General features: G+C 29.0%; 1 protein-coding gene across 1 annotated transcript in view; it reads right to left on the bottom strand.

Moving 5' to 3' along the window:
• LOC145277022 (Iroquois homeobox protein 6a-like) overlaps positions 1-22637 on the bottom strand; it is a 244531-nt gene that overhangs the window by 22964 nt on the left and 198930 nt on the right. Inside the window, exons 3-4 of the mRNA XM_080128628.1 lie at positions 14872-14978; positions 2685-3037 (exon numbers count right to left, since the gene is read on the bottom strand). Coding sequence (XP_079984754.1) covers positions 2685-3037; positions 14872-14978 — 460 coding nt within the window. The remainder of the gene's footprint in view (positions 1-2684; positions 3038-14871; positions 14979-22637) is intronic.

Genomic DNA, 22637 nt, shown 5'->3' with positions numbered 1-22637 from the left:
TTATTTCGTTCCTAATGTAGTTATCGCTAGACCTCGCGTTTCTTATATGTTACCTAGAATATTCTCCTCCCTTACCAGTTATTATAGATGCCACAGGGCTAATGAAAAAGAACCTAACTAATATTTCTGGTGAACACAGCGCAAAAGAGATCCAGACAATTGCACTTAAGGGAACAGCGGGGATACTAAAAAGAGCTCTCGGTTGGTTTCAATAAAAAGCAGGGCAATGTTGGAAGCTAGTTTGGCTGCCCAACGCCCAGCGTTACAATCTTCAAAGGGAGAAAATAAAAATAAAAAAATAAATGAGCCGCCTAATCATTGAACCTATCGCTATTTTTATATGTAGGGTCCGTCTACTTGAACGGTGATGAAACACGTGATATTAGACTGCAGCAGGGTGTTAATTTTTGTCAAAATCGGACTGTTCCTTTTTTAAGAGGATATTTTCGATTATAGACTTTTGATACTTATTGAAAGAATTCCGATAGGAAACCTACCTAAAAAACACTGCGAGATTTTGCGTGAAATTAAAAAAAAATCGGCTTAGACGTTTCTGAGTTCATAAAGAACTGACACTCACACAAAGAGCCTTATATATATGTAAATATATACATACATATGCACACATACGCATGCACGCACACACACTCACACACACACACACACACACACACACACAACACACACACACACACACATATATATATGAATATATATATATATATATATATGCGCACAAATATATTCTTAAATATAAATGTATACTTAAGTATAAATATATGCATAAATATATATGTCAGTGTGTGGATTTTTGTTAAGGTTTTACAATTATTAAATTCGGTATTAAGCGTCTCCTCCTCGGAGATCGGCGAAAGCCAATTATCTCCCTTAGCTCGCTCATATAATCAAACGTATTTATTTAATATATTTATTTATGTATTCGTTTATAAAACAATTATGTTCGTACGCATATTCTTCCTTATTCACGGCACTTCAACGTAACTGTTCTGGGTTTAGATACTCCTACCCGATTATAAACCCTATGGTCGGATATTCGACCCCAGAATAGTCAGCGATGCTGAAGAGCAACGGGTACGGCGAAACACATGTACCGAGCTAACTCTTATATATATCTTGTTTATAAATCCCTGAAACAGTGTTTCATGGTAAACAACTGATGATCCCTTAAATTATAATTGGTACTATAGTGATTTCGAGAGAGCAAGTTGATGCAGTGATTGCAGGTCATTAAATGACTTACTGACTAAATAGTTTTCTAACGAATGATAAAAAATAAAAATAAAATATTTTTTGTATAGATTTAAAGGTTAAAAACTTCCCAGACAATATATATATATATATATATATATATATATATATATATATATATATATATATATATATATATATAGTAGAAATGGTAATTAATAAAAACCGAAGAAAGCGCTCAATACTGTTGTAGAGCAAATATGCGTTTTATTTTTTATTACCGTATCTTTCTGTTAAGTTACATTATTGTTTCAGCTACCCGGCCGTTTTTTTTTTGGCCGTCTGTAGCTTCCTCAGACTTTTACAGAAAAACGGCCGGGTAGCTGAAACAATAATGTAAAAAAAATAAAACGTATATATATATATATATATATATATATATATAAATATAAATATAAATATATATATATATAAATATAAATATAAATATATATATATATAAATATATATATATATATATATATATATATATATATATATATATATATATATATATATATATATATATTAGTGATGGGGCGATTCCATTATTCTGTAATAAATTCCCGATTCTGATACAATTACCGATTCCGATTCTTTATGAATCTCTAAATATTTAAATATAAAATTGATTGTTATTTTGTCCCGATTACTGTATAAACGCATCTTAACTGTGGCTATATTTTCTCCAGCGTAAAAAAACAGATTTGTGAGGGGGTGATCTAGGGATTTTAGTCTTACTGGAAGTTTAAATTTAATAAATATTTATTATTTTTTTTTACTACAAGCAGTGGAAGATGTTTCTTAAACCAAAATCAAATAAAGATAATTTCAGAAATCAGGTTCGGCCTCTAAAAATATGCTAAATTTTTTCCGATTCCGATACCGATTTCGATACGCCAAAAAGCTCCGATTTTTCCCATTCCAAATTCCGATTAATCGCCCCAACACTAATATATATATATATATATATATATATATATATATATATATATATATATATATATATATATGCAAATTCAGAGGTTGAGTTGATAGATATGTATGTATCGTACATATGTATTTATCATATATATATATACATATATATATATATATATATATATATATATATATATATATATATATATATATATGATTAGTTTTTTTGGAAAAAGAAATCAAACGGAGTGCTCAATTAAAAGGAAAATCCAAAATATAAGAGCGTATTTATATTTTGTGTACAGAAAGTTGTTAGATGAAATAAGTCATTGGTACCATCGAGTATTGGCTAAAGAGAGTTTGATATGGATATCTTAAACGGTCCTAACTATCGGGCTTGAAACCGACGGTACCAATGACTTGTATCATCTAACAACTTCCTGTATATATATATATATATATAACGAGAGATAGAAAGAAGACAGGTTGAAAAGGGTTATGTATGGATTTTATACCGTCTGTTGAGTCAAGTCCATCCATCTTTTTCATTTCATTGTCCTTGTCCTTGAGGTCATCGCTGTCACTGTCGCCACCTTTATCGCGTCCATCTCCGTCGTCGTTGTCACCACATCGATTGCGCGGTGACCAAGTCATTTTGTTTTCCTTCTTTAGTCGACGTCGCGCGTTCGCGAACCACGTGGACACTTGTGTGAGGGTCATCTTGGTGATGATCGCCAACATAATTTTCTCCCCTTTCGTGGGATAAGGATTCTTCCGATGTTCATACAGCCACGCTTTCAGAGTATTCGTCGTTTCGCGCGTGGCGTTCTTTCTTCGTGCAGCACCATTCAGATCCATCGTGCCATATCTGAAAACAAATAGAAAAAGGGCGCAAAATATTAGTCTAAAATGGCGGGAAAATATTTAAAAATAATTAAAAAAAAAATATGAAATCTTTGTTTAAAATAGATTCAAACATTGTACACATTTCTTAGCAGTAATTTATTATATTATAAAAATAAATTTTTCTTGAACTATCCGTTGAACTATCCATTCGATTTACAGGCGTTGAACTATCCATTCGATTTACAGCTTCCGGTTTAGAAAATTCTCCACATGCATAATAAAATAAAACACAGCCATGAAAGCTTTTTTTTTAATCGACAATTTTTTCTGTGTTTAAAATATAAAAATAAAAACAAAACCTCTGTTTTTTTTTCATCGACATTTTACGAATTTTATTTATATTCTTCATTGTAAGTTGGCATCGTTTTCAAACAAAAACAAAACAGATATGTTTACGATTTAATCTATTTTACATCTTTTATATATTCTGTAATTGACAGTTTAAAGACGTTTAAATTACTCAGATCAGCTTGTCCAGTCGGCGAAACCGTGTACTTAAGTATCAACACATAATAACATCTAACTTATATTTTATAAATGGAACATTACAAAAAATCGTACAATAAATTTCTTTTACCAAAGGTAATAAAAGTGACATCTCATAGATAACTGGTTGCTTCAGAAAAACAAAGAAATTAAAATCATTTAACCGGTAAATCATATTTCTCACTATAACTGTAACCAAACCCAATAGCAGTTACTTTTTTTTACGTATTTGCGTTAGTTTTTACGATTTAAACTATTTTTAAAGTCATTTGTATTGCATTACATTTCTGTAATTGGCAGTTTAAAGACGTTAATATTACTTGCAAACGTTTATTAATAATTTGAAGGTTGTGCAAACGATAGACGTTTTAGCCTGTTTAAAACGGGCAAAAGTTATAACCGTTGACTTATGATAAGTGCTTTCGTTAAGAGTCGCACTTGTTTGTTTACAAAGTCATTCAGCGGAAGCGACGTCAGACAAATTTAAGGTATGGATGACATACACTATACATAATGTAGTTTTTTTTTAAGCAAATATAAATATGGTTATGGTAAATTTTTTACTTGGTTTCCACATTAACATTTTCTTTAAAAATTACGATTTTTCTAGGTTTTTCGTGTGCTGAAAAGGAATATCATATATTTAAATTTTCCGCAAAGAAGACGTTTTCTTGATATCAAGCTATGTAATTCCTTATGTTAAAAGTGGTGGCCATTGTTGTATGCACAAGTGCGCATATTTTTGACATAATTAATTTACTCACTATTCCATAGCTAGCCATAACACATACTGGCCTAACAGGTCACGAGTATTTTAGTATATATATATATATATATATATATATATATATATATATATATATATATATATATAGAATGTGTGTGTGTGTGTGTGTATTTAAGCAGCACTTTTTCATTTGAGTTGAATTACTTAGAACTTCTATCCAGTCATATCTGACGGAACAAGAACATGCAACCCCCGTAGATTAAATAAATGGTTCTGTTCGAAATTCCCTGCAGATTCCCAAGCTCGACAAGATACACTTGAAGAAGGTCGGAGATTATATCGACCGAAACGTTGTAAAAATAACACTCAAGATGAGAACGGTAGTCCGAATAATCAAAATAATACCTATTAGCGATCCGCATCTTTAATATTAAAAAAGAAACACCACAGGTTAATTTGTATTCGATTCGTCCGATTTACGTCAGATCAACACTTCGCGGTTATTTCACGCCGAACTACACAATGCCGATTGTAAACAGTTCATTGTATACGCTTAATTGAACACAAGTTGTTACTTTTTACCCATTTCTTGCGGTTTGGGAAGATTTCGCTTCATACGTTTTTTTCAAATATTTAAGTGACTGCAATAAATCTGATACGACTTGAAATCGTCATAATGGATTCCATAGTCCGCAAGATCATCCATTATGCTCAAATACGCATCTCACACAATCAGGAAAAAAATTACTTATACATGCATCACTTTTCTTAGACTTTGATCTCTAAACGGCAGAGCTGGTTCTGTACACGACATATGCACTATAACTATTCTCTTTGGCACAGATATTTCTTGGTACAGATCTTCCAGGAAGTGGTTTTACTCGTATGTTGGTAGCTAACATTTATATGGGTATCTATGTCAGGTCATTTTTGAAAAAGCAACTGAAGCCAGCATAGTCGGGTCATCGGCAACAAAACCGGTTTCCACCGACACCAGGCCGGATTAAAAACCAAGCATGGAAAAAGAGGGATGAACCCTCGTATAGGGTCAACAGACATCTAGTATATTTTCACACGGACATTCAGTACATTGTCCCAAAGCACATGGAGTATTTAGTTGGTACCATACGCACGAGCATACTTCCAAAAGTAAAGCCTACTACTTTTTATAACTAAAAAAGTTGAAGCGCTACAGACATGGGAGTGGTACCATTTAAACGAGCGACATTTTGTGCTCCAGAATTTTATGTTTTCTACATAGTCACCACCATTCTTAATGCACTTTTTCCAGTGATGAACGATGGCTGTACATGGGAGTCTGGGGTGCTCTTTGCCATATGAGTAAAGGCATCTATTCTTTTTTTTTAACTTAAAAAGTGGAAGAGATACGAAGACGGAAGTAGTACTATTAAAACGAGCGACCTTTTGTGCTCTAGCATTTATTTTTCTACATAGCCCCCACCATTCTCAATACACTTTTGCCTGGAAATTCAATGACGCATCTCTGCTTCTGACGCAGGTCCATGACAGGGGTTGCTTTCTTAAGAGTTTCACACAGTCAATATCTGAAACAGAAAGTTGAAACTTTCAGATTGTGAAGGCATTATTTCAGTCATCATAATAATGCAGTTTGCCATCCCCTCTGATCCATTCGGGCGGAATAAGAAATAGGAAGCATTACTTTTGAAACGCTATGTGTATATGTGCTTGGCCGACTTTATAAGGCAACGTGGTGTCTCTCCCCACGGTGAAGTGAACTGATCTATGAAAGGAGAAACCCTGAATCTAAATGATGAGTTATGTAGATGGTTAATCGGTTACAATACGGAACCGGCTTTGCAGAGTTTAAATTTTTCTGTGTGGTCTATTCAATTATATTATTGTCAAAAACATGAGCTCACATGTTCCGACCTTTCAGGTTTACGAATATGAATCAATAGTTACTATGTATGAAAAGATTAGACCCCGGTCTGACGACATAGAATGATATATAAGGAGGACTTCTTCAAATATACTTTGTCACGATTACCATCTTTTATACGCCATATATAAGTAAAACTATGTGGGGCTGAGGAGTCACTTATATATTGCTGACTTTCGTAAAACACTTTATATAATTAGAAATTTTTGTGGACATCACTTGCTTTCTTGCGTGCTTGTATCTTGTCTTCGACGATCGGCATCCATAAATAATATTCTTTTTATTTTATTATTTCGATTATTCGAACTACTCTTCTAATATTGAGTGTAATTCAGTTTCTGGAGATTTAAGGTTTAAATCCTCAGTGTGGGCGATGCTCAAAACACAACTGCGAATTACTTAGGACTCCTATCCAGTCATAGCTAACGAGAGCATGCTACCTCCGTGGATTAAATAAACGGTTCCGTTCGAAATTACGTACAGATACCCGAACTCGAGGAAGGTTCCCGTGTTTAACAAGATGCATGTGAAGTCGAAGGTTACATTGACCAAAAATGAGAATGTTGTACGAATAATCAATCATCATCTAAAACATCTTGCAAACTAAATACTATTGTAAACAGTTAACTGATACAGCCAGGAAAATATGACAAAACATCCGTGAATTTAAGTGACTGTTTCGTTTTTTAACAGCATTTCGATATCCACAACATTTCTCTCCCTCCATTGACAACGTTGCATGATTTGGAGTTTTTTTTTGAGTGGCACAAGATGAACGCTTTCGCTGCGCAACATTAATACACGGTTGAAGTAGTTTTTAATTGTTGGCAGGGGTACTTTTCCACCACACATAAAGTTGCATACAACAAACACACGTTTAATATTATCTAAATGCACTAATATTTCATGTTTACATAATCTTCACAAAGCAAAATACCCGCCTTAAATGGAGGGCTATATAGAAATGATGCATTTTTTTAGGTAATTGAAGCGATCGAATTATAGGAGAAACTAGAAAGAAAATTATACTATTTTTAATGAACTTAAGTTAGAAATAACACTAGACTGCAATTGTATAATAGTGATTTTTTTAGCTATAACTCTAAATCCCAACGACAATTCTTATAAACCGTATCATAAACTGAACCAAACGTTATTCTATATAGATTATAAATCGAATTATCCTAAGGGTATGAAAAAAGCTATCATCCTTAGTATATCTAAAAGAATATCTAAAAGTATAGTATATCTAAAAAGATATAGTATAGTATATCTAAAAGTATATCTAAAATAGTATATCTAAATTGTGTATCTAAAAAGTATATCTAAATAGTATATCTAAATAGTATATCTAAATAGATATAGTATAGTATATCTAAAAAGATATAGTATAGTATATCTAAAAATTATATTTAAATAGTATATCTAAATAGTGTATCTAAATAGTGTATCTAAAAAGTATATCTAAATAGTATATCTAAATAGTATATCTAAATAGTATACCTAAAAAGTGTATCTAAAAAGTATATCTAAATAGTATATCTAAATAGTGTATCTCAAATAGTATATCTAAAATAGTATATCTAAATAGTATATCTAAATAGTATATCTAAATAGTATATCTAAAATAGTATATCTAACTAGTATATCTAAACAGTATATCTAAAAAGTATATCTAAATAGTGTATCTAAATAGTATATCTAAAAAGTATATCTAAAATAGTATATCTAAATAGTATATCTAAAATAGTATATCTAAATAGTATATCTAAATAGTATATCTAAATAGTATATCTAAATAGTATATCTAAATAGTATTTCAAAATAGTATATCTAAAATATTATATCTAAATAGTATATCTAAAATAGTATATCTAAATAGTATATCTAAATAGTATATCTAAAATAGTATATCTAAATAGTATATCTAAATAGTATATCTAAATAGTGTATCTAAAATAGTATATCTAAATAGTATATCTAAATAGTATATCTAAAAAGTATATCTAAAATAGTATATCTAAATAGTATATCTAAAAAGTATATCAAAATAGTATATCTAAAAAGTATATCTAAAATAGTATATCTAAATAGTATATCTAAATAGTATATCTAAAATAGTATATCTAAATCGTATATCTAAATAGTATATCTAAATAGTATATCTAAAATAGTATATCTAAATAGTATATCTAAATAGTATATCTAAATAGTATATCTAAAATAGTATATATAAATAGTATACCTAAATAGTATATCTTAATAGTATATCTAAAATACTATATCTAAATAGTATATCTAAATAGTATATCTAAAAAGTATATCTAAAATAGTATATCTAAATAGTGTATCTAAATAGTATATCTAAATAGTGTATCTAAATAGTGTATCTAAATAGTATATCTAAATAGTATATCTAAATAGTATATCTAAATGGTATATCTAAAAAGTATATCTAAAATAGTATATCTACATAGTATATCTAAATAGTGTATCTAAATAGTGTATCTAAAAAGTATATCTAAATAGTATATCTAAATAGTGTATCTACATAGTGTATCTAAATAGTATATCAAAATAGTATATCTAAATTATATATCTAAAAAGTATATCTAAAATAGTATATCTAAATAGTATATCTAAATAGTGTATCTAAATAGTGTATCTAAATAGTATATCTAAAATAGTATATCTAAAATAGTATATCTAAATAGTGTATCTAAATAGTGTATCTAAAAAGTATATCTAAAATAGTATATCTAAATAGTGTATCTAAATAGTATATCTAAAATAGTGTATCTAAATAGTATATCTAAAATAGTATATCTAAAATAGTGTATCTAAATAGTATATCTAAAATAGTATATCTAAATAGTATATCTAAATAGTGTATCTAAATAGTATATCTAAAATAGTGTATCTAAATAGTATATCTAAATTAGTATATCTAAAAAAGTATATCTAAATAGTATATCTAAATAGTATATCTAAAATAGTGTATCTAAATAGTATATCTAAATAGTATATCTAAAATAGTGTATCTAAAATAGTGTATCTTAATAATATATCAAAAAATAGTATATCTAAAATAGTATATCTAAATAGTATATCTAAAATAGTGTATCTAAATAGTTTATCTAAATAGTATATCTAAAATAGTGTATCAAAATAGTGTATCTAAAAAGTATATCTAAAAAGTCTATCTAAAATAGTATATCTAACACAGTATATCTAAAATAGTGTATCTAAATAGTGTATCAAATAGTATATTTAAAATAGTGTATGTAAATAGTGTATCTAAATAGTGTATCTAAAAAGTATATCTAAAAAGTATATCTAAAAAGTATATCTAAAATAGTATATCTAAAATAGTATATCTAAATAGTATATCTAAATAGTATATCTAAAATAGTATATCTAAATCGTATATCTAAATAGTATATCTAAATAGTATATCTAAAATAGTATATCTAAATAGTATATCTAAATAGTATATCTAAAAAGTATATCTAAAATAGTATATCTAAATAGTATATCTAAATAGTATATCTTAATAGTATATCTAAAATACTATATCTAAATAGTATATCTAAATAGTATATCTAAAAAGTATATCTAAAATAGTATATCTAAATAGTGTATCTAAATAGTATATCTAAATAGTGTATCTAAATAGTGTATCTAAATAGTATATCTAAATAGTATATCTAAATAGTATATCTAAATGGTATATCTAAAAAGTATATCTAAAATAGTATATCTACATAGTATATCTAAATAGTGTATCTAAATAGTGTATCTAAAAAGTATATCTAAATAGTATATCTAAATAGTGTATCTACATAGTGTATCTAAATAGTATATCTAAATAGTATATCTAAATAGTATATCTAAAAAGTATATCTAAAATAGTATAGCTAAATAGTATATCTAAATAGTGTATCAAAATAGTGTATCTAAATAGTATATCTAAAATAGTATATCTAAAATAGTATATCTAAATAGTGTATCTAAATAGTGTATCTAAAAAGTATATCTAAAATAGTATATCTAAATAGTGTATCTAAATAGTATATCTAAAATAGTGTATCTAAATAGTATATCTAAAATAGTATATCTAAAATAGTGTATCTACATAGTATATCTAAAATAGTATATCTAAATAGTATATCTAAATAGTGTATCTAAATAGTATATCAAAAATAGTATATCTAAAATAGTGTATCTAAATAGTATCTCTAAATTAGTATATCTAAAAAAGTATATCTAAATAGTATATCTAAATAGTATATCTAAAATAGTGTATCTAAATAGTATATCTAAATAGTATATCTAAAATAGTGTATCTAAAATAGTGTATCTTAATAATATATCAAAAAATAGTATATCTAAAATAGTATATCTAAATAGTATATCTAAAATAGTGTATCTAAATAGTGTATCTAAATAGTATATCTAAAATAGTGTATCAAAATAGTGTATCTAAAAAGTATATCTAAAAAGTCTATCTAAAATAGTATATCTAACACAGTATATCTAAAATAGTGTATCTAAATAGTGTATCAAATAGTATATTTAAAATAGTGTATGTAAATAGTGTATCTAAATAGTGTATCTAAAAAGTATATCTAAAAAGTATATCTAAAAAGTATATCTAAAATAGTATATCTAAAATAGTATATCTAAATAGTATATCTAAATAGTATATCTAAATAGTATATCTAAATAGTATATCTAAAAAGTATATCTAAATAGTATATCTAAATAGTATATCTAAAATAGTATATCTAAATAGTATATCTAAATAATATATCTAAATAGTATATCTAAATAGTATATCTAAATAGTATATCTTAAATAGTATATCTAAATAGTATATCTAAATAGTATATCTAAATAGTATATCTAAAAAGTATATCTAAAATAGTATATCTAAATAGTGTATCTAAATAGTATATCTAAATAGTGTATCTAAATAGTATATCTAAATAGTATATCTAAATAGTATATCTAAATAGTATATCTAAAATAGTGTATCAAAATAGTGTATCTAAATAGTATATCTAAAATAGTGTATCTAAAATAGTGTATCTAAATAGTATATCTAAAATAGTATATCTAAAATAGTATATCTAAATAGTATATCTAAATAGTATATCTAAAATAGTGTATCTAAATAATGTATCTAAATAGTATATCTAAAATAGTGTATCTAAATAGTGTATCTAAATAGTGTATCTAAAAAGTATATCTAAAAAGTATATCTAAAATAGTATATCTAAAATAGTATATCTAAATAGTGTATCTAAATAGTATATCTAAAATAGTATATCTAAAATAGTATATCTACAATAGTATATCTAAAATAGTATATCTAAAATAGTATATCTAAATAGTGTAACTAAATAGTGTATCTAAGTAGTATATCTAAAATAGTATATCTAAAATAGTGTATCTAAATAGTGTATCTAAATTGTATATCTAAATAGTATATCTAAAAAGTATATCTAAATAGTATATCTAAATAGTATATTTAAATAGTATATCTAAATAGTATATCTAAATAGTGTATCTAAATAGTATATCTAAATAGTATATCTAAATAGTATATCTAAAATAGCATATCTAAAAAGTATTTCTAAATAGTGTATCTAAATAGTGTATCTAAATAGTGTATCTAAATAGTATATCTAAAAAGTATATCTAAATAGTGTATTTAAATAGTATATCTAAATAGTGTATCTAAATAGTATATCTAAAATACTATGTCTAAATAGTATATCTAAAATAGTATATCTAATAGTATATCTAAAAAGTATATCTAAATAGTGTATCTAAATAGTATATCTAAAATAGTATATTTAAAATAGTATATCTAAATAGTATATCTAAATAGTATATCTAAATAGTGTATCTAAATAGTTTATCTAAATAGTATATCTAAATAGTATATCTAAATAGTGTATCTAAATAGTATATCTAAATAGTATATCTAAAAAGTATATCTAAATAGTGTATCTAAATAGTATATCTAAATAGTGTATCTAAATAGTATATCTAAATAGTATATCTAAAAAGTATATCTAAATAGTATATCTAAAAATTATATCTAAATAGTGTATCTAAATAGTATATCTAAAATAGTGCATCTAAATAGTATATCTAAAATAGTATATCTAAAAAGTATATCTAAATAGTATATCTTAATATTATATCTAAATAGTATATCTAAATAGTATATCTAAATAGTGTATCTAAATAGTATATCTAAAATAGTATATCTAAAAAGTATATCTAAATAGTGTATCTAAATAGTGTATCTAAATAGTATATCTAAATAGTATATCTAAATAGTATATCTAAAAAGTATATCTAAAAAGTATATCTAAATAGTGTATCTAAATAGTATATCTAAATAGTATATCTAAATAGTATATCTAAAATAGTATATCTAAATAGTGTATCTAAAAAGTATATCTAAAATAGTATATCTAAATAGTGTATCTAAATAGTGTATCTAAATAGTATATCTAAATAGTGTATCTAAATAGTATATCTAAATAGGATATCTAAATAAGATATCTAAAAAGATATAGTGTAGTGTATCTAAAAGTTATATCTAATAATATATTATATCTAAAAAGATATAGTATAGTATATCTAAAAAGTATATCTAAAATAGTATATCTAAATAGTGTATCTAAATAGTATATCTAAATATGATATCTAAAAGAATATCCAGGTTATAAATCTAAATAGTATAATAATAGTATATAAATAGTATATCTAAATAGTATATCCAAAAGAATATCCAGGTTATTACAAAATTAGAATATGGTCGATAAGTATCAGGATTATATAATGAATCAGGATATCAAAGAAAGATCAAATACATAAAGAAGGTGGATAATAAAAATAGCAGAACAAACTACATAATATCATATAACATGGCAATGAAAGGAAGAACAAATGTAAGGAATAAAAATAGGTATAGAAATAATAATAAGAATCAAAAGAATGAAATTAAAAATAATGAAGAAGTATATAATAGTAATAATGCTATAAAGGATAGGAGAAATAGACGCAAACAACAAGTATAGTTTAATCCTCCTTTCAGTGAACATATACAAATAATATCCCTAAAGATCTGCCTATGGTGCTCTGACCTGGGAAGGCCGATGGGGCTGCCAAGGCAATTTTTGCTAGGCCCGCGTGCTTTTCTTTAGGAGTGCTAGCTTGATTCTCTCCACCTCCAGACCTTGTGTTACGTCTGTGACAAGAAGGAAATAAATAATTACATAATACAATTATTATGGTGGTCTACTTGTTGCTTCGGTTGCGTGGAGGCTTTGGGTCGTGGGTTCGTTCTCAACAATCAGCCCGAGAGACACTGAAGAAAGGGAAATGCTTGGAGAAATGACGGGGAGGAAGTAAATATCTACCCAAATGATAGTGAAGCGTATTTTACGATCCGGCAATGGCAGGCGTCTCTCACTAACTAATAATAAAAGTAGAAGGTGAAAGTGGTTCAGTGGTTGACAACACGGACTGACGAGCTGGGTGTCTCAAGTTCGAATCCAGTTCGTTCAACAAAAAAATCACTTTCGCTTAGAATGTTGGCAACCTTCACGTGGTTCCCCCCGTAAGTAACCGATGTCTTTTTATAAAGAATTCTGGCTGAGAAAATTATCCGGGAAACCAATGCCATCAATAATGGTATGACGAGAATGGTGAGTGGGTGATTTGCAGATTACGAATAATTAGAACAAATATATTTATTTAATTTCATTGTTTATGTAAATAAAATGCACTCCCGATAATATTAAACCCTGATTAATACTTGCCATATAAATTGTATGCACGGCATAATCACATTGACACAACGGTTTCCGTCAGATCACCGAAGTTAAGCAACGTAGAGCCTGGTCATTACTAAAATGGGTGACGAATTTGGGAATTCCAGGTGCGGTATGTAGGAGGACGTCGACACCTCCCTGCAAGAGTTGCAAGAACCTAACGTTGTCATCTGCCCTAATGAGGGTATACATGCGACTGGGGACCGCTTGTGAATTTCATACTCCCACGTAACTTCCACCTTCGGAGGAAGCTGAGTAAACCCGAATAGAGTTAGTGCTGACGCACACACACACATATAAATTGCATCATAGAAAAAGGGAAAACTTAAAATATTTATTAATAATGCCAGACGACTAAAATAATGTTAAATCAGTGAAAACAGGTGGTCTAGTGGTTAACGACACGGACTGACAACCTGGGTACTCCAAGTTCGAATCCAGTCCGTCCCACGAAAATCACTTGTACTTATGATGTTGACAACCTTCACGTGGCCTCTTCCGTAAGTACCGACTGTCATTCTGAAAGAATTGTGACTAGAAAAATATCGGGCAAACCAATGCCAATAATAGAATATTTGGATTCATACGATTTGATAATGATCGCTCCCTCCGGCTAAATTAGAGCGTAAAAAGGGGTAAGGGGCGCAAATATTTCCAATTTCCGGAAAATACGGACAAAGTTATATTATTACTGAACTCGTGTAGGAAATAGTATTTTGGAAATATTTTAAAAGGATTTGGGATAAGAATTTTTAAATGTTCGATTTATAAAAAAAAGTAAATTTCAGAAAAAAGAATTTACTTACGTGCCACCGTACGAATATGTCATCGAAGGTTCATAAGGATAACAGGCACCCGATTGAGTGATCCCTCGCCACGCATCCGAGCCTTCCTTTAAATCGTAAGAAGCATTCTGAAATGAAGAGAAACATGATCCAATGTTAAAGTTCGGATTTTTTTTTTTTTAGATGAAGATTCTTGTATTGTAATTGTTCTCATCTTGAGTGTTATTTGGCCAACATATCGGTCGGATTGTCAGTAACTTTTCTCTTTTTTTCCCAAGCAACAACCATATATATATATATATATATATATATATATATATATATATATACTCGGGTTTTTTTTATTCAAAAGTAATGGACTAGTGAATTCAACGAGGTTGTTAGCTAGTGCTCAATAAAAAGAGCTGATAATACTTGTTTATTGTTATATAAACATGCTCACATCCCGCTGCTACAAACAGCCATGTGTTTCAATCAAACAACAGATATCATCAGGCAGCGACTTGACTATTCAAATGTTCAATGAATAATCTTATAAGCTTATTCATTGAACATTTGAATAGTCTAGTCGCTGCCTGATGATATCTGTTGTTTGATTGAAACAAGTGGCTGTTTGTAGCAGCGGGATGTGAGCATGTTTATATAACAATAAACAAGTATATATATATATATATATATATATATATATATATATATATATATATATATATATATATATATATATCCCGCATTTTGCTAATTCCTACATTCTGATGAGAAGGAAAGTATTTCTTCGAAACTCTGCGGATTAAGGACTATCTACTTATCTAGTGTTTCCTTTTCAGATTAAATATGTTTTTAACTCATTTCAAAGTGTTTTTTAACATGTTTTATTAACTGTTTGTTCGTGTATATATATATATATATATATATATATATATATATATATATATATATAATCTTCAACTTTATAAAATGTTGCAATTGTTTAGTTTTCGCAACATGAAATATAAAGGGGGGGGGCAGATTAGAGCACCTAAAACATATTTCCTCTCACATATTTTACTAAAACTACTTTTTAAAAATAAATTAATTTAAAATTGAATATGTATCGAAAAGTAAATGGAAATCTAACCATTACTTGATTATTGCTGGATTTTTTTTTAACATGGGTTTTTACGGCTTCAAAATGATCACTACATAAGAACGTTGTTTTAAGGCGTCGATAATGTAAACACAACTTGGGTTTCGCAGTGTTCGTGTGTGTGTATGCGTATAAGCAGCATGCTTTATTTACGCACATATTGTAACATAATATGTAGTTGCTTCGTTTGATGAGACTTTCAATTTCCTGTATTCCGGTCCAATTTGTGTATTTAAGAAACTTACGACACTAATTTACATTAATTAAAAATGTCCGTGTAATTCAACAAGTTTTACCGTTATATATATATATATATATATATATATATGATATATATATATATGAGATATATATATATATATATATATATATGAGATATATATACATATGAGATATATATATATGAGATATATATATATATATATATATATATATATGAGATATATATATATATGAGATATATATATATATATATATGAGATATATATATATATATATATGAGATATATATATATGAGATATATATATATATATGATATATATATATATGAGAGATATACATATATATGAGATATATATATATATATGAGATATATATATATATATGAGAGAGAGAGAAAGAGTTACATAGATAGATAGAAAGAGAGATAGAGATAGAGAGAGAGAGCGAGAGAGAAAGAGAGAGAGAGAGAGAGAGAGAGAGAGAGAGAGAGGATATGTATAATATTTTCATGTAAAAATTCTTTATTCATTCCATATATTTTTGTGTACTGCATATTTTCGTCGGGTATGTTTTTATATCAGATATAGTATTACAGATAGCTGAGAGGAAAAAGAAAGAAAAAAGAAAAATACAGAATAAATGGATGAGAGACAGGATACAAATTATATATATATATATATATATATATATATATGTATATATATATGTATATATATATATTGGGCATATTGGTAAAGAGAATAGAGACATCAAATGAGCACATAAAAGACGTCTCTGCATACAAATTATATATATATATATATATATATATATATATATATATATATATATATATATATATATATATATATATATTTGTAAAGAAGTGAACCATAGCGGAAATTCAGTCGACTAAAATAAGATGGAAAACGGGGTGAGGAAAAAGAAAAAAAATGGGGGAAGTTACATGTAACAAATGTACAATTCAATAAAATAAATAAGTCGATTATAAACAAGATCGTTAAAATATACCCGAAGCGCTTTTCGTTCCGACTAACTTTTCAAGGGTATAAGTCTGAAAATTATTTTTTTAGAATTTGTTACATGTAACTTCCCCCAATTTTTTCCCTTTTTCCTCACCCCGTTTTCCAACTTATTTTAGTCGACTGAATTTCCGCTTATTTACAATTATTCTAAAATTTTGCCAATCGAATAAAGATATATATATATATATATATATATATATATATATATATATATATATATATGTACTAGGCTGGGTATTTGTAAGTGTGTGTTGTGGGGAAAAAATTGTAGTAGGTAGGCAGGCTCGAACTCATGACGCGAAGGCGGAAAAGAATGTGGAGGTGTGTGTAAGATTGTTGATTGAACAAAAAATAATAAAAAAATAAACAAACGGAAAATTGTGGCCACACAAAAAAATAATAATTAGGAGTAGTAAGCAGGCTCGAACCCGTAACGCGTCAGGGGAAAATGAGGTGAAAAAAACAAACAAACAAAAAACAACAAAAAAAAACAAAACAGTTTTATTGATGCACCCACCACGATTGTGACGTCACGGTCGGCGAAATAACGTATTTTATGCGACGTCATTGATGCGAGGTTTGAATGATTTGCAAAAATGTCAGCGAAAAAACCGAGCCTTCTTTGTAGAAAAGTGCGAAGGAATTTATGTTTTTAGCCAATTTTTCTATATTTGTCGTCAGAAGGATCGAATTCGAAAGGATACCGATCTCGTGAAAATCTGTCGTACTGTCGAAAGTTTTAGGCAGACATACATAGATACATACATGATGATGATTGCAACGTCTTATCAGACGAGAGCAACTCCCTCAGTCACTAAAATCCATGTGCCCGAATATTACTTTTTAGCCCTGCCAGCGACTTGCACACCCTCAAGCAGACATGACACTGAAAACGTTTACTGATTTGTATGAAACTAACAGCAGCGGAACCTGTATTATCGTGGGCATTTATGTGATTAACAAAACCTGCCTTAGACAACAGAGCCCGATCACACACCTTACAGATCCAGAGATCTTCATGGTTGGGCGGCAAGGTTTGGCATTTCCTACATGCTCTCTTAAGCTTCGCTCAATTAAAAAAAAATATATATATACATACATACATACATACATTTAAACAGACAGGTGAGATTTATATATATATATATATATATATATATATATATATATATATATATAAGGTTGGGAAGAAAATTCTTATGGAATTTTTAATTTTGATTTCAATTGATATATTTTGAAATAAGTTTTTATTATAATACCTTTATTTTATATTTCATTTTAAAAGGCGTTTTGCTCTATAATTTTTTTTTAGATTACATTTGTTTTAAAACAATTACGTATTCGTTTCAGAACGTTAAATACAAGATGGAAAAAGAAAATTCGCACAATTTTCTAATTTCAATTCAAGATAGGCCGAAAAGCTGCTGAAACAGCTCGCGATATACACGGCCCAGGAACCAATTCTGAACGTGAAGCACGGTGGTGGTTTGAGAAATTTTGTGGCGGTGACAAGAATCTTGAAGATGATGAGCGTAGTGGTTGGCCATCAGATGTTAACAACAATCAATTAAGAGCATTAATAGAAGCCAATCCACGCACAACTGTCTGAAAACTTGCTTAGACGTAACGTATACTACGATTTCCAACCACTTGAAAAAGATTGGAAAGACAGAAATCTTGATAAATGGTTCACTCACGAATTGAATCCATCCAAAAAGAAACAGTTATGAAGTGCCATCTTCTTTTCTTGTATGCAACAAGAACGACCCGTGACTTGCGATGAAAAGTGTGTTCTTTACGACAACCAGTAACGCTCAGTTCAGTGGTGTTCTAACTTCCTTACTCCTCCCAAACCTCTTATTATCCCTCACAAACTCCCCCTCCCTTTCTTGAATCCCATGTGCTATTCAGAAACTGATGCTCGATGTATACAAGATGGCCAAAAAACAATTTCAAGCATTCTATACGTTTCTTTGTCATTTTTCTTTCAAGTTGAAAACATACTTTTATTGCATATCGTTCTACTAGTGTCCCCACGACCAGGTTGCATTTAAAAAAAAAATTCCCTAGCTTCGATAATCAGGCTGTAGTTGTTTATTTGAATCTGAAATAATAAAAATCGGCAGTCATTCCATAAGATGTATAACAATAACATACTGAATTTTCGAGAGTTTATGAGAATTTTAAAAGTCTGGAAACTTATTGAAGGCACCTCGGGGTACCTTCCTTTCAGTGATTTTGCATAGGAACTATTCATTTTAGCCCCCAACTCCAACGCATATTCTTCAATTATATGTGGTTCAGGGCCATAATTTTCGCTTATTGAATTTTCTCAAATATCGCTAGAACATTTGTTGAAAGCATGCATAATATGCAATGAAAATGGGATAGTTTTTTTAAAAATTTTTAGTGAGAAAAAATAAGCGCTTTGATTTGTTCGCAAAGAATAGATTTTGAATGGGTTGGAGGCAAGCCGCAAATCTAGAAGGGGTCAATGGTGCTCAATACCAGCACTGCGTCGAGTAAAATATAATTCGAGCAAATACGCTTACGGATGGTAAAATGTACAATTTAGAAACATTAAAAATAACCACAGAAAAAAAAATATCGTAATTTCCAAAAGAAATTATTTGTTGATGGCGAGGATGTGAAGGCATTAGGAATTTGTGTCAGGAAAGATCAAAGAGAATAAAAAGAAGAGAATCTTTAAAGGCATGAACCGATGAAAAATGTATAAAGTAAAATCTAAATTTTGCCAATTTGGTTTGAAGTTTATTTATTTATTTTATTATTTTTTTTACATTAGTTTGCTTTTTTTGCCTCATTACTTTGATGGCATTTGCTCGTGAAAAAAGAAACCACGACAAAATCCAGAGGCCGCAAAAGTCGGCATCTCATGGGCGGGGTTCTTCGTATGTGAAAGAACGACTGGGTTGGGTGGAAAGATGATGATCGATGAGGCCCCAGCCGAGCGTTTTACACGCCGAATTGCTGTGACACTCGTAAGCAGCTAAACAATTCCTGTTGAATGAACGCAGACGTGGAGTGAGTGACCTTTGCATCGCGGGAACGTGTTCGCATAAGCGAAATGGTTTGTATAATTATATTTACACGTGTTTACATAAGTGCTCATTTACGGTAAGAAGAGGCAACCAACTGAAAAATGTCAAAAGGGCCTCGCAAATTACCAGCCTCTATCCCCCCTTTGCCCTTCCGTTCCATTTCTTCCCTTCCTTCCCCTCTTTGTTTCTTTTCTATCGCTAAGATAAAATAATGAACTCGCGTTTTTCGTAAAAGCAACGTAACATAAGCCGACTATAAAGATGTCGCGTTTGTTAACAAGAACAAAACAGAAATGCGGCATATTGACTGAGAAGAAAGTTTTTGCGGGATTTTTAATTTTGATTTCAAATGTATTTTCAAACAAGCTTTCGTTATTATACATTTACTTCCTATATCGTCTTAAAGAGCGTTTCTCGCTCTATCTAATCGTTTAAATTGCAGTAATTTCAAAACAACAATGTCTTCTTTTTAGAACGTTGAGTACAAGATTAAAAAAAAAAAGAAAATTCGCACAATTTTCTTTTTTCAATTCAAAATATACCGAAAGGCTACTGACACAGCTCGCGATATCAATGAATCTTTTGGCACAGGGACCTCTACTGAACGTACAACACAATGGTGGTTTAAGAAATTTCGTGGCGATAAGAAAAGACTTGGAAATGATGAGCGTAGTGGTCAGCCAACGATCAATTAAGAGCCTTAGTCGAAACCAATACACGCACAACTGTTCGAGAACTTGCTTCTGAATTTGACGTAACGTGTATAACGATTTCCAACCACTTGAAAGAGATTAGAAAGGCAAACTTGATAAATTGGTCCTCACGAATTGAACGACCCCCCCCTAAAAACAGTTATGAATCTTGTCTTCCCTTCTTATACGCAACAAAAACAACCCGTTTCTCGTCCGGGTTGTGGGTTCTTTACGACTACCGGTGACGGTCAGCTCAGTGGTTAGACGCAGGACAAGCTCTATAACACTTAATATATAGCTACAGTTTTTAATTATTACAGCAGAGAAGCACTAGCAGTGTCAGAAATTTCGTGAAAATAGTGAATAATTCCACCCCATCTTTCCAAGCTTATAACTCCTCGAAAAATGTAATTCAAGCCCTAATTTTTTTTTTTCAATTAAAGGAGTAAGGACCAAGGTTTTATTTAAAAAAAAAACAAAACAAAACAATGTGTTTTTTTTTTTTTAAAAAGGTTTTAAACTTCGGACTTTACAGGTAAATTTCTAAAAAACTGATTTTTTTTTTTGTTTTAAATTTGAATATATTATTTATTGACCTTTTCTCTTCAATTTGTGATATATAAACCTATTAAACATAAATTAATTATTTACTTTTTAATAGACATTTCAAAATGAGAGGCGTAAATTATTCGACCCCCTATCTTTCTAAGCTTATAACTCCTCGAAAAATGTAATTCAAGCCCTAATTTTTTTTGCAATTAAAGGAGCAAGGACCAAGGTTTCATTAAAAAAAAAAAAAAAAGACAAAAAGAAAAAATGTGTTCTTATAAAATAAGGTTTTAAACTTCGGACTTTACAGGTAAATTTCTAAAAAACTGATTTTTTTTTTGTTTTAAATTTGAATATATTATTTATTGACCTTTTCTCTTCAATTTGTGATATATAAACCTATTAAACATAAATTAATTATTTACTTTTTAATAGACATTTCAAAATGGGGGGGGCGTGAAAATGGGGGGGGGCGTGAAAATGGGGGGGCGTGAATTTAAAAAAAACGTTTGTCTAAAATATTATATTCGGTTTATTGGAAAGAACATAAAATTTCACATTGACCCTGAAAATATCGTAAAAATAGAATCAATAGAAAAATTTTGATAGATTTTTAAAATTTAAAAATTTAAAAATATTGAGTTTAAAAATTTAAAAATATTGAGTTCGGAAAATTCATTACTGTTTAAAAAAAAAAATAAAAATATTTTTATTACTTTTAAAACAACTGTAATAGTTTATTTTGGAAGTATAATCCATAAAGAAAATAAATAACCCACTTTTAACAGAGAAATTACGAGATTTTTATATTGTATTCGCAGTTTCGTGTTAGGGGTGTCAAAAATTCCTACAAAAATTCTGATACTGCTAGAGAAGCACTGTCAACAAATGGATGAAATGCATCAGAAACTTCCAACCAACAAGGCAAGCAACAAAATCGACCCCTTCACTGTTGGTATCCTAAGATGCCGGAAAGCCTTCAACTCCAATAGTTTATTTCCTAGAATGCTAGACCTTGGAATTACCTTCCCGTTTCCTGCTTTCCTGACTTTACTAAATCGTAGAAGTCTAAATAGCGTGAACAGACATGGTCAACTACGTACAGACATCTGT

Source organism: Euprymna scolopes, chromosome 1 (genome assembly GCF_053919585.1).
Source record: "Euprymna scolopes isolate OS-2025 chromosome 1, ASM5391958v1, whole genome shotgun sequence".
NCBI lineage: Eukaryota > Metazoa > Mollusca > Cephalopoda > Sepiida > Sepiolidae > Euprymna > Euprymna scolopes.
Note: the sequence above shows the minus strand (reverse complement) of the source record. Positions and strands in the feature narration are given on the sequence as shown.